The 13563-nt window shown below is 33.5% G+C and overlaps 1 protein-coding gene across 5 annotated transcripts; it reads left to right on the top strand.

Annotated features, from left to right (window-relative positions):
• The first annotated feature begins 244 nt into the window (after positions 1-244).
• LOC114190923 (ankyrin repeat domain-containing protein 13B-like) lies at positions 245-11815 on the top strand. 5 transcript variants are annotated; one of them, XM_028080001.1, is made up of 3 exons: positions 245-2221; positions 3306-3493; positions 11342-11815. In XM_028080001.1, exons 1-3 carry the CDS (start codon positions 848-850, stop codon positions 11517-11519), a joined length of 1740 nt encoding a protein of 579 aa, XP_027935802.1. In that variant the 5' UTR covers positions 245-847; the 3' UTR covers positions 11520-11815. The 5 variants fall into 5 exon arrangements, 2 of the variants coding, with proteins under 2 accessions (XP_027935802.1, XP_027935801.1); XR_003605888.1 differs by lacking the exons at positions 3306-3493; positions 11342-11815 and adding exons at positions 4738-5195; positions 6758-7497 and having other exon boundaries at positions 246-2221; XR_003605886.1 differs by lacking the exon at positions 11342-11815 and adding an exon at positions 6758-7497 and having other exon boundaries at positions 247-2221; positions 3306-5195.
• The last annotated feature ends 1748 nt before the right edge of the window (positions 11816-13563 follow it).

Genomic DNA, 13563 nt, shown 5'->3' with positions numbered 1-13563 from the left:
TTGGAACATGTTAATTTAAGTGGCTTAAGATTCTTTGTTTCAAGAATTAAAAAAAAAATGCATTTTATTATGTATTAAATGAACTTCTTAAGTTATAAAATTTAAAAGATAAATAAAAATGATAAAAATGTAAGTATTATAAGAGATTATTTACTTGGTTTTTGTAAAATAAAATATTGTATTAAAGATTATATAATTTGTGATTTGATGAGCAAATGAGTGGTGGTGGTTAAGTGAGAATTGACTTTGACTCATTGTCAAGATTCAAGAATTGTGGGTCATTGCTTCACCCTATTTCAATGGGACATTCCTATATATCAGCATCTTCACAATCGAAACCTTTTTCTGAAAATCAGCAATTTCTATGGCTTAACTTGGAGAGTTCAATTTTCTGCGTGATGCATGCTGCTCTAAACTAATATTTTCTATTCTAAGACTTTTGCTTCAAATGAATTTACCCTCACTTTCAGTTTCATTATAAGTATTCTTTTTTCCTCTTTTCTTTTTTGCTATTTTCTCAATGATTTTCTCTCGTTTCTTTCTTTAGTTTTCCATTATTGCAAAATTATGCCTCAGCAAGAGCTTGGTTTCAGACTTGTGTTTTTCTGCTTCTAATTGTTGTTGTCGTCGTCTCAGCTACATTGGTTCTGTTTCTTGTTTTTGATCAAAATCGGAGTTGATTTCATTCACGAGTTTTATAAACCTATCCATGCATTGTTGTGAATGGATCTGTTTCAATTTTTGAGTTCGTCTTGATTCAGATCACAGAAATTGTTGATTTCATGGAATCATGTGCTGTGGTTCCACGATTTTTGTATATATTATAGTGTGAAAAGAAAGATCTGCAATGGAAGGCATTGATGTCTCAGCATATGAGCATAGTCCTGTGCACAAGGCAATAGTGTTGAGGGATCATATTGCACTTGATGAGTTACTTGGGCGTCTCCCAAAACTAAGTAACCCCTTTGAGATTAAAACTGAGGCTGCTTCAAAAGCGGAGGATGAGAAGGCTTCAGTGATCTCTGCTATTGTGGATAGAAGGGATGTACCAAACGGTGACACCCCTATTCACCTGGCTGTGAAACATGGTGATTTTATTGGAACTGAGATGCTCATGGATGCTGGGGCAAATGGTAGGTTGAAGAATAAGGAAGGGTGGACTGCTCTCAGAGAAGCTATCATTCACAAACAAGATAAAATAGCAATGGTTATGATCAGGTACTATTGGAATGACTATGAGAGAAAGTATTTTAGAAGGTTGCCTAGGTATATAGGGACTATGAGAAGGATGAAGGACTTCTACATGGAGATTACATTCCATTTTGAGAGTTCTGTGATACCTTTCATCTCAAGGATTGCACCTTCAGACACTTACAAGATTTGGAAAAAAGGTGGCAATTTGAGGGCAGACATGACTTTGGCTGGCTTTGATGGTTTGAAAATCAAGAGGTCAAATCAGAGCATTCTTTTTCTTGGTGATGGTGCTAAAGATGATGATAGGAAATTCCCTGGATCCTTGTTCAAAGTCTCACACAAAGAGAAGGAAGTACTTGTGATTTCACCCACCATAGCTTCTCCTACTGAGAGAGAGGTTAAGAAGACATTGAATCAGAAGTACAGGACTGACTCAGTAAGGGTTGGGATCGATGTGAGTGAGGCAGTTCTTGTTCCCCAGGTAACATGGAGGAAAAAGGAGAGGAAAGAAATGGTGGGGCCATGGAAAGCCAAGGTTTATGACATGCAAAATGTTGTTCTCAGTGTGAAATCCAAAAGGATCCCTGGAGCTCCACCACCTGAGGCCAGACAAAGGAAGAAGAAGGAGGGTGAAAAAATTGATGACATTTTGACAGATGATGAAAAGAAGCAATTGGAAGCTGCAATTAATTCAACAGATGAAAATGGTCCATGTGAAAAAAGTAACCGTGTGAAGAAAGAAAAGAAGGAAAAGAAAGAAAAGAAAGAAAAGAAAGGGAAGTCTGGTGGACAAAAAGACCACGAGGACAAAACCACAAAGGCAAACTCTGAGAACTTTACTTCCAAAAATGGTGAAAACCAGTACACAAGAGGGATGATACCTGCTCTTTGGCTTTCCCAAAACTTTCCACTAACAATTGATGAATTGCTACCTATGCTTGACATTCTTGCTGAGAGAATTAAAGCAGTTCGTCGGTTAAGAGAACTCCTTACAACAAAACTTCCAAAGGAGACCTTTCCAGTCAGGGTATGTCCTTTTTGTTATTTGATTTAAGCCTTCCACATGAACACATTCATTATATCTTTACATTAGTTATTTCCCTCTTGTTTTCCTTGATGCAGTACTCATAAGGGGAAAATTATCATTACCATTATCTTATGACATTTAACAATGAACATCATGTTCTCATTATAGTACAATTATGTTTTTCAATGATTGAAAACTGCATTATTTGATGTTTGACCTTCAATGCTTCTGATGGCAATTGATCTGAACTAATCTATGATATTCGGCAAGTTGTTTCTCCAATACAGTAGTATATCATGAAAATTATTAGAAAGCATTACTGTTTAAACATGAAGAGTGAAGATTGTTTTAGTCAACATGTGGCAACACTTTTTCCTGTTTGAATTGTGTTAAACATATATAACCATGTCACCTGGACATTAGACAGAAGTTGGTTAGATATAGTACATTTCTTTTGTAGCTACCCGTGTTCGTGTACAAAGTAATTGTTATGTCAGAGACTAATGGTATGCAATGTATTACTGTAAGATGAAAATGAAAATATTGAAGAAGGAAGGAGTGAACTTTGAGAATATATCTAACCATACATCATCATTTGGAACATGCATTCACATTTATCAAGCAAGACTCAATTTGAGGACCTTCTCGAGAAAAATAAACAAATAAAAGCTTATAGTTCTAAATGGAAAACCAGAATTCTGCTTTCTTGGTTCTTGCTATAAAAAAAAATAAAAGGATAATAAACTTATCAACACATGACCTGAAATATGGGAGAGAAGAATTCAATTAAACCAAGAGTTCTCTCAGGACTCAAGAACATAGATTTCATCATGAATTTGGCTTGAGAAATCTGGACTCATGGACATAGATTTTAGACATGGTAACTGGTTACCCATTGGTGTGTTCCTTTCTAATTTTTACTGTCTAGCAGGAATTATTAGCTGCCAAGTGGATTCTACTTGTTAGGATTAAAAGGGAAAGTTTTGACATTGTTTATGATTTCTTTTCCTTCTTTGTCATGCTTATCTATAATATTTCCTTCTTTTTTTCAAAATTTACCATCTCACTAACTTTGGAGATATAGGTAGCCATCCCTGTGGTGTCCACTGTTAGAGTGTTGGTGACTTTCACAAAATTTGAAGAACTACAACAAGATAATGGAGATGAATTTGAATCAGCCCCATCAAGTCCTACTGGTGACCAAATGAACCTAGAAGAGGAAGAAAATTCCTCAGCGGCAGCACCATCATCATCATCATCATCATCATCATGGTTTCAGTGGATAAAGACCCCTTCAAGATCTAGTTCATCTAATTTGGAATCTAGTAGTAGGGTATTTGATGAGCAGGATCTGTTTGCTATTCCCTCAGATTATACATGGCTTACTCAAAAAGAAAAGGCAAAACAGAAAAAAGTAGGATAGGGTAAAATGGATGGAAGTAACAAAAGTTATAAACATTTCAAATAGGATCTTCACATGGTTGAACAAAAAGTATAGGAAAACTTTTTGATAAGGTGATTTCAAAAGAACAAGCAATAGCTAGATTCATTACACATGTGATTGACAAAGACCATCATTTGTTAGAACTCGTCTTATTTTTATGACATCCTTTGTAGTTTTTGTATGTTATTTACTTATGATTATCAAATAGAAATAGTGTCAAAGATCTAAGGACAATTGTGATAGTAGTTTAAAACTTTGATTTTGTAGAATCCACACTTAAACAACACAACAAAATAAAAGTAACACACGATTTTAAAGGTTAATTTATTGTAATCTAGGATGTGTTTGGAACTTGGGAGGCTTGAATTGGGCATTGAAGTAGCTTAGTCAAAAGATGGAGTTATAATTTCGCATAAGAAGTTGATATCTTACAAGAAACAGGTATGATTGACTGTAGACCAGTAGACAATCATATGAACTCAAATAAGAAATTAACGACCGAAGAAGTTGAATTATTTTCCGACCCAAAAAGATATAGGAGACTGGTTAGAAAACTGATTTATCTTACTATTACAAGATTTGATCTATCTTTTGCAGCTAGTGTGGTTAGTCACTTTATGCAGACTCCTCAAAATAGCTCGGGCTAGCTTTGTTATATGAAGATAGAGAAAGCATTTAGGTCTCTGGGTATTGTGATGCAGATTGAGCAAGTTCTCCTATTGATAGACAATCTACTACTAGATATTGTGTTTTCCTTGGATGAAACATTATTTCCTGGAAGAGTAAGAAACAGAATGTAGTGGCCCGATCGACGGCTGAAGCTGAATATAGGGCAATAGCATCACTAACATGTGAACTTATATGGGTGAAGAAATTCCTTCAAGAGATTAACTTTTGTGACATCCAAATTATGAAGGTGTATTGCAATAATCAAGCTGCTTTCCACATTGCATCAAATCTAGTGTTTCACGAGAGCACTAAACATATAAAAATTGATTGCCATTTTTTTTGGGAAAATTGTTGACAAAAGAAATATGTACTGAGTTTGTTAGATCAAATGACTAATTTGCAGATGTGTTGACTAAGCAAATGAGGAGGAGGTTCAACAAGAAGTTGCTGCAATGTCTAAAACAGATATTTTTCGGCCGATGTCACTCAAGCAGTTCTTTAGCCTAGGCAAGAGAAAACAGAGATGGTAGTCCCTTGGAAACCTAAGATAAGGTGTATGATGTGCACAATGTAGTTGTGAGCATAAAGTCTAGAGGAGTCCCGGGAGCTATGACAGATGGTGAGCTCTTCTCATCTTGCAATGAAAATGAAACTGAGAGTGAAGAGTTCAATGATATATTGACTGAGGAGGAAAGAAGGCAATTGGAAGATGCGCTTGGCTGGATTCGGCGGACTTGACCAATGAGAGTGACTGAAGAACTCCTGCCATTGCTGGACGTTGTTGCAAACAAAGTCAAAGCAATTGGCCAATTAAGAGAACTCCTTACAACTAAACTTCCAATGGGAATCTTCCCTGTTAAGGTCAGTGTTTTGTCATCTTTTTAGGGCCTGTTACTAGAAGTATGAATATTCTAGGCATATGTATGTTGAACTCTTTAATCGCTTTGCTTCCATTTTATTTTCTTCTGTGTCACTTTCTAGGATGAATTACACTTGTTTATTCTGCTTATCCTGTAGTGTGCTGCACATCATTTGTTGCTCTATAAATGGGAGGATATCAAGTGAAAGTAGTTGCAGAATAGAAGTCAGGAATAGATCTGAGCTAGAAACGGATACTGTTGCTCAATTCAATAACCGATATCAAGATAAAGTATATAATTCATTGTATTATCTACATATAGTTCAAGGGGAACCCAACATAATAACCAAGCAATCTTAAGTGACTCAAAAATAGCCCTTTGCTTAAAAACAAAAAACCCTACAATATGAATGAAGCATGCGATAGTGATTCTTTATGAACTGATAGGTGATAATGACAAGAATGTCTGCATCAATGACAGCTTAAGTGTCATTTTGAGTCAGTATTATTATTATTGCAAAAGTAAAAGTGTCTGTGCTATCTAGTCACTCTCAGTTACCAATTGGTTTTCTGACAATCAGTAGTAATGTTTTACAGTGTAATATCCATGCCAATGAGCTTGCATTGTGATTTGTTTTTCTTGGGATTAAGGTTGAATACAAAAAAGAAATTGTACTTTTCTATCTTTGGTGGTTTGCTTACAACTATGATCACACCATTTCTTTTTAGGTTGGGGATGGAAGGGAAACTGAAGTGAGATTGACAAAATTTTAATACCTAATAAATTTCAGTCAATAGAAAAGTGTGTTCCAAAGAGTGTATTAATGTTTTTTCTATTATCTCTTGATTTATACATACTTGTACAGACACACACATATACCTTGCTGAGTTATTCTTTTGTATTAATTTCTTTATTTTTGCTTTGATGCCTTATCTTTCCTTTCGTTTTATGATAACTTTTTATTCTTATTTGTTTTTGGAAAAAAAATAAGATTATTGTAATTTTTGTCTAAAACCACGATGACATTTGTATTATGCTTTTTGTAACTATAATTTTTCACAGATAGCTTGAGAGTTATACACTTTATCTCTAGCAGTGATTAAGAATTCTTTCTTGTAATGAAAGACATTCCCATTTTAAGAGACTGTTTCAGAAAAACCAAAAGAAGTTTCAATGGGTGGAAAAGCTCAGAGCTTATTCTTAGTAATGAAGAATGTAGTTTTCATGAACCAACTACTCAAAAGCTTAAGGTTAAGTGAGGATTCGTGAGTGGTTTTGTATCAGAGGAGGTTATTTCAGTTCTTTAGTGTTTTTGTGATTAGAATAAGTTAAAACCATGTGGACACAAATTACTGATTCTAGTAAGTGCACTCAACAAAGATTGCTCAATGCTCACAACAAAAACTGAACCATGTCTGTTGAGCTTCTTCAGGAAAGGGAAATTTAACTTGATTGTACATTACATGATTACTGTCTTTGTTGGCTTTTCTTTTTCTTTTCACATGTTTTCTTTCCTTTTCTTTGCAAATGATGCTAATCCATTTCCTCTTGCATGATACACAGGTTGTCATACCTGTGGTTCTTACTATGAGAGTATTGGTTACCTTCACAAAATTTGAAGAACTACAGCCGGTACAAGAATTCGACGCCGCCGGCGAGTCCATCTGCAACCGGCCAAGAGAACCCTGCTGTGCCACATTTCTCGGCATCATCTTGGTTCCAATGGATAAAGGCTTCCTATCGCTCTAGCACATCTGCTCCAGGATCCAGCAGTAGGATAGAAAATATTCAAGACCCATTTGCAATTCCATCTGATAATACTTGGATCAGTGCTGAAGCAAAGAAAAAGAAGATGCAAGAGAAGAACAAATCAAAGAAAGGAAAAAAGTCATAGCTAATTATGCCAGTGTGAGTGACACTTCATGAGCAAGCTCCAAATTTGGAAGTGCTTTTGGGGTTTTAGAGAACTTTGGCCATTTTCTGGAGATTGAATTTGAAGTTATGGATTATCTATTTCAAGAATATGGCATAAGGAAAAGAAACATTGTGATTCATGCAATGATAGCTGCAAAGAATTTGTTGATTGTGTTTCAGGACATATGGAAAACCATTATTATTTCAGGATAGTTGCAATCACAGTGATCCAACTTTTCATATTCATGATTGCAGTTTAAATTCACCTTTGTTTGGTTATAATAATTCTTTTCCCTGATTTCATTCATGTAAATAAACTCAACAATTTGCTTATTCACTTTGAGCTGTATCATTTACGTTTTATTCTATTTCACCATTGTTATTATTAATGAAATTTGGTATCAGTTATCATCATTGAACTTGTCTTATGTAGATGAGTGCAATCGGGCTTGTGCGAAAAAAGACAACGTAGAAATTTCCAAACGCAGCCTCTACAATGATGAAACGACAAAATTGCTCTTGAATGTTGTAAAAACTTTGTTGCACCCTTAAAAAAAATTATTTGTTTTGAAAATATATCATTTTTGAATGATTTAACACTTTCATAAAAGCCCTTTCAATAGGAGACACCATCATATAGCACTCTTAAATGGATTCATTATTACATAATATTTTTTTAGAATACTTGGAATTCATTTCTAAGATCACATGAACTTAAATTTATAATTTTATTTTCAAAAGAACTAAACGTTTTTTTTAAATTAAAAAAAATAACATATGTAAAAAAAGTTGTCTAATAACATATATTTTGGGTTTTAAATTTGAAATCTAGGAACAGGTTAATTTATGTTTAACACCAGTGTCTTAAGATTCTTTGTTTCAAGAATTAAAAAAAGTATTTAATTATGTAATTAAATGAACTTCTTAAAAGTTTAAAATAAATACAAATCATAAAAAGTAAGTATGATAAGATATTATTTGACTCAATGTCAAGATTGAAGAACTGTGGGTCATTGCTTCACCCTATTTCAATGGGTTCAACTTCAACAACTTCCGATTCCTATACATCAGCATCTTCACAATCGAAACACTTTTCTGAAAATCGGCAAAATTATGACTAAAAATTTAACCCTCAATTTCTATGTCTTAATTTGGAGAGTTCTATTTTCTGTCTGATGCACTTAGACCCACACACATGCTCTGCTCTAAATTAATATTTTCTATTCTAAGACTTTTGCTTCAAATAAATTTACCCTCACTTCCAGTTTTTCTTCATGATTTTTTCTCATTTCTTTCTCAAGTTTTCCATTATTACAAAATTATGCCTCAGCAAAAGCTTGGTTTGAAACTGGTGTTTTTCTGCTTCTAATTGTTGGTATTGTTGTCGTCGTCTCAGCAATGTATTGATTCCGTTTCTTGTTTTTTATCAAAAATCGGAGTTGATTTCATTCACGAATTTCATAAACCTATCCATGTATTGTTGTGAATGGATCAGTTTCAATTTTTGAGTTGCTCTTGATTGAGATCACAGAAATCTAGTGTGAAAAGAAAGATCTGCAATGGAAGACATTGATGTCTCAGCATATGAGCATAGCCCCGTGCACAAGGCCATAGTGTTGGCGGATCACATTGCTCTTGATGAGTTACTAGGGCGTCTCCCAAAACTAGGTAACCCCTTTGAGATTAAAACTGAGGCTGATTCAATAGCGGAGGATGAAAAGGCTGCAGTGATCTCTGCTATGGTGGATAGAAGGGATGTACCAAATGGTGACACCCCTCTTCACCTGGCTGTGAAATATGGTGATTATTTTGCAATGAAGAAACTGATGGATGCTGGGGCAAATTGTAGGTTGAAGAACAGGGAAAGGTGGACTGCTATAAGACAAGCTATCATTCACAAACAAGATGAAATAGCAAAGGCTATGATCAGGTACTATTGGAATGACTATGAGAAAAAGTACATTAGAAGGTTGCCTAGGTATATAGGGATTATGAGAAGGATGAAGGACTTCTACATGGAGATTACATTCCATTTTGAGAGTTCTGTGATACCTTTCATCTCAAGGATTGCACCTTCAGACACTTACAAGATTTGGAAAAAGGGTGGCAATATGAGGGCAGATATGACTTTGGCTGGATTTGATGGTATGAAAATCAAGAGGTCAAATCAGAGCATTCTTTTTCTTGGTGATGGTGTTAAAGATGATGATAGGAAATTGCCAGGATCCTTTTTCAAAGTCTCACACAAAGAGAAGGAAGTTCTTGTGATTTCAGCCGCCCTAACTCCTCCTACTGACAAAGAAGTTAAGAGGAAATATAATCAGAAGTATAGGGCTGACAGAGTAATAAGCATTGGGATTGATGTGAGTGAAGCAGTTCTTGTTCCCCAGGTAACATGGAGGAAAAAGGAGAGGAAAGAAGTGGTGGGGCCATGGAAAGCCAAGGTGTATGACATGCACAATGTGGTTTTCATAGCGAAAGCAAGGGAAGTCCCTGGAGCTCCACCACCTGAGGCCAGACAAAGGAAGAAGAAGGATGAAGAAAAATATGATGACATTTTGACAGAAGAAGAAAAGAAGCAGTTGGAAGCTGCGATGAATTCAACAGATGAAAATGGTCCTTGTGATAAAAGTAACCGTGTGAAGAAAGAAAAGAAAGAAAAGAAAGAAAAGAAGGAAAAGAAAGAAAAGAAGGAAAAGAAAGAAAAGTCTGGTGGACATAGAGACCACAAGGACAAAACCACAAATGCAAACTCTGAGAACTTTACTTCCGAAAATGGTGAAAGCCGGTACACAAGAGGGGTGATGCCTGCTCTTTGGCTTTCCCAAAACTTTCCACTAACAATTGATGAATTGCTACCTATTTTTGACATTCTTGCTGAGAGAATTAAAGCAGTTCGACGGTTAAGAGAACTCCTTACAACAAAACTTCCAAAGGATTCCTTTCCAGTCAGGGTATGTCCTTTTTGTTCTTTGATTTAAGCCTTCCACATCAACACATTCATTATATGTTTACATTAGTTCTTTCCCTCTTGTTTTTCTTGATGCAGTACTCATAATGGGAAATTTATTATCGCTATTATCTGATGACATCTAACAATGAACATCGTGTTCTGATTATAGTACAATTACGTTTTTGTATGATTGAATGCTGCATTATTTGGTGTTTGACCTTAAATGATTCTGATGGCAACTGATCTGAACTCATCTATGATTGTTGGCAAGTTTTTCTCCAAAACATTATTTCATGAAAATTATCAGAAAGCATTACAGTTCAATCATGAAGAGTGAAGATTGTTTTAGCAAACATGTGGCAGCCCTTTTTCCTGTTTGAATTGTGTTAAACATATATAACCATGTCACCTAGACATTAGACAGAAGTTGGTTAGATATAGTGCATGTCTTTTGTAGCTACCGGTGTTCTTGTACAAAGTAATTGTTTTGTCAGAGACTAATGGTATGCAATGCATTACTGTAAGATCAAAATGAAAATATTGAAGGAGGAAGGAGTGAACTTTGAGAATGTATCCAACCATACATTATCATTTGGAACATTCATTCACATTTATCAAGCAAGACTTCAAACTTTTCTGTAAGAGTAGCACAGAACTCAATTTGGGGAACTTCTCAAGAAAAAATAAAAAATAAAAGCTTATAGTTCTAAATGGGAAACCAGAATTCTGCTTTCTTGGTTCTCTCTATGAATAGAATAAAAGGATAATAAACTTATCAACACATGACCTGAAATATGGGAGAGAAGAATTCAACTAAATCAAGAGTTCTCTCAGGACTCAAGAACATAGATTTCATCATGAATTTGGCTTGAGAAATCTGGACTCAAGAGCATAGAATTTAGACATGGTAATTGGTTACCCATCGGTGTGTTCCTTTCTTATTTGTGTTGTTTAACAGGAATTATTAGCTGCCAAGTGGCTTCTACTTGTTAGGATTAAAAGGGAAAGTTTTGACATTGTTTATGATTTCTTTTCCTTATTTGTCATGCTTATCTATAATCTTTCTCTTTTTTTTCAAACTCTACCATCTCATTAACTTTGGAAATATAGGTAGCCATCCCTGTAGTGTCCACTGTTAGAGTAATTGTGACTTTCACAAAGTTTGAAGAACTACAACAAGAAAATGAAGATGAGTTTGCATCAGCCCCATCAAGTCCTACTGGTGACGAAAAGAACCTAGAAGAGGAAGAAAATCCCTCATCATCATCATCATCATCATGGTTTCAGTGGATAAAGACCCCTTCAAGATCTAGTTCATCTAATTTGGAATCTAGTAGTATGGTATTTGATGAGCAGGATCTGTTTGCTATTCCCTCAGATTATAAATGGTTTACTGAAGAAGAAAAGTTAAAACAGAAAAGAACTAGGAAAGGTAAAATGGATGGAAACAATAAATAACAAAAGTTACAAAGATTTCAAGTAGGAACTTCACATGGTTTAACAAAAATATAGGAAAACTTTTTAACCTAAAGATGAGGTGCTTTCAAAAAAACAAGCAATAGCTAGACTCACTTCACATGTGACTGACAAAGACCTTCATTTGGTAGAACTAGCCTTATTTTTATGACATCTGATATGGATCATGTGGCAACTGCAAGTGGAGATAAACACAACATAAATTGAACCAAGGTGCAGTAAGCGTGAGAGATTCAAAACTTAGAAGTTATTGATCCAAAAAGAGGGAAACAACTGCAATATGTGTTAGTTAAATATATATATATATATATATATATATATATATATATATATATATATATTAATTTGCAACCGTAGGAAGGTGTGTCTGGTATTCTTGAATTCTCCCCTTCGTCTTATTAATTCTCATTAGTTTATGTTATAGTATGAACCTTGTAACTTTCTGGTGTTCTATTTATAAATATATAGAATTCTCTCAGTTGAACAATCAGTCTGCATCTCAGTTCTTCAGTAGTATAACAACATCCTTTGTAGTTTTTATGCGTTATTTACTCATGTTTATCAAATAGAAGTAGTGTCAAAGATCAAAGCACAATTGTGATAGTAATCAAAAACTTTGATTTTGTAGAATCCACACTTTAAACAACAAAACAACATAAAATTTACACATTTTTTAAAGTTAATTTATTGTAATTTAGGATGTGTTTGGAACCTATGAAGTTCGGACATGCCTTATAGATAGTGTGTTTTCGTGTTTGATGTGACATATATCGGACACCGATAGACGAATGATACTCATACAACATGAAAGACATTTTTTTAATCTTTGACATAATTTTGAAATAGTTCTAACATAATGTTAATAAGGATACATACGAGGATTTTCTAAAAAACACGTAAACATATAAATTTGTTATATGTCTCTATTATGACTATACAAATAAGAAACAAATCTTATATAAATCTTATATAAATTTTACATGATCTCTATTTTTCACTTTTTAGATATTAGATAAATAAATTAGATTCATTTTTTGTATTAAGTAAATTATTATATTTCACTAATTTTGTTTATACATGATTTTGAGCATGCACATATTGGTTGTTAAATTAAATAATTCATAACAATTTAAGGGTATTTGCTAAATTTGTTATTTTTTTAATTTTTAAAGAACTTGGTGAAAGATATTGATGAAGTTTATTCAGAAGTTAAAATAAGCTTTTTACATAAAATACAAATCTAAATTCGAAAAAGTTATAGAAAATATTTTTTTTACAACTTAATTCATGCAATTTAGGTGACAACAACTTCTATATCCAAATGATTTAGTTTCAATATTATTAATATCACTTCTCCAACTGATATAATGTTAGAAAGAGAGCATTATATATCTAAGTAGATGAGTTTTAAATAACTCAATCTCATAAAATCAATATCACAGAAAAAAGAAAAAACATGTGAGATTTCAATCTCATTTACGAACAACAATTTGTTGGATGATACAGTAATTTCAATAAGTCCTAATCGAATAAACTTTTTTGTATGACTCTAATATAAACTTAGTAAGTAAATTTTAAATCTAACTTTACAAAAATTATTTGTTAAATAATGTTTGCATCTTATTTTATTTATATAGTATAATTTGAATTTATCTTTCATTGATATAAAATCTTCAAACATATCAATATATGAAATGAAAAAGATCATTAATATCCATTTTTCAATGTTTACTTTATTCATTTTTCCTCTTCTATTAATAAAACTGTGATGTCAATAGCATCTTGAAGACACTCATATCGTAAAACACAAGAAAGTGTCTACATGTTAAACCTTGTTAATGACATAAAAAAATTAGAAAACATGTCTTATTCTGATACAAGAACATCTACTCAAAGTTAAATAGGTGCAAACTTAGGTATTGGTGCAAGCCATTTCTAAAAGTTTTTTTTTTTATAAAAAACAATTGAAAAATAAACCCTTATTTTGAGCTATGATTGTTATTATCTAAATATTTTCATTATGTGT

Source organism: Vigna unguiculata, chromosome 7 (assembly GCF_004118075.2).
Source record: "Vigna unguiculata cultivar IT97K-499-35 chromosome 7, ASM411807v1, whole genome shotgun sequence".
NCBI classification, from domain to species: domain Eukaryota; kingdom Viridiplantae; phylum Streptophyta; class Magnoliopsida; order Fabales; family Fabaceae; genus Vigna; species Vigna unguiculata.
This window is presented reverse-complemented; position numbering and strand designations above follow the sequence as displayed.

What these genes read in the sequence shown, in the direction of transcription:
- LOC114190923 (XM_028080000.1), top strand. Translation starts at nt 8,668, where the DNA reads ATGGAAGACATTGATGTCTCAGCATATGAGCATAGCCCCGTGCACAAG. An exon ending in AGGATTCCTTTCCAGTCAGG is followed by an intron (nt 10,063 to 11,171) that starts GTATGTCCTTTT and finishes TTGGAAATATAG; the next exon opens with GTAGCCATCCCTGTAGTGTC.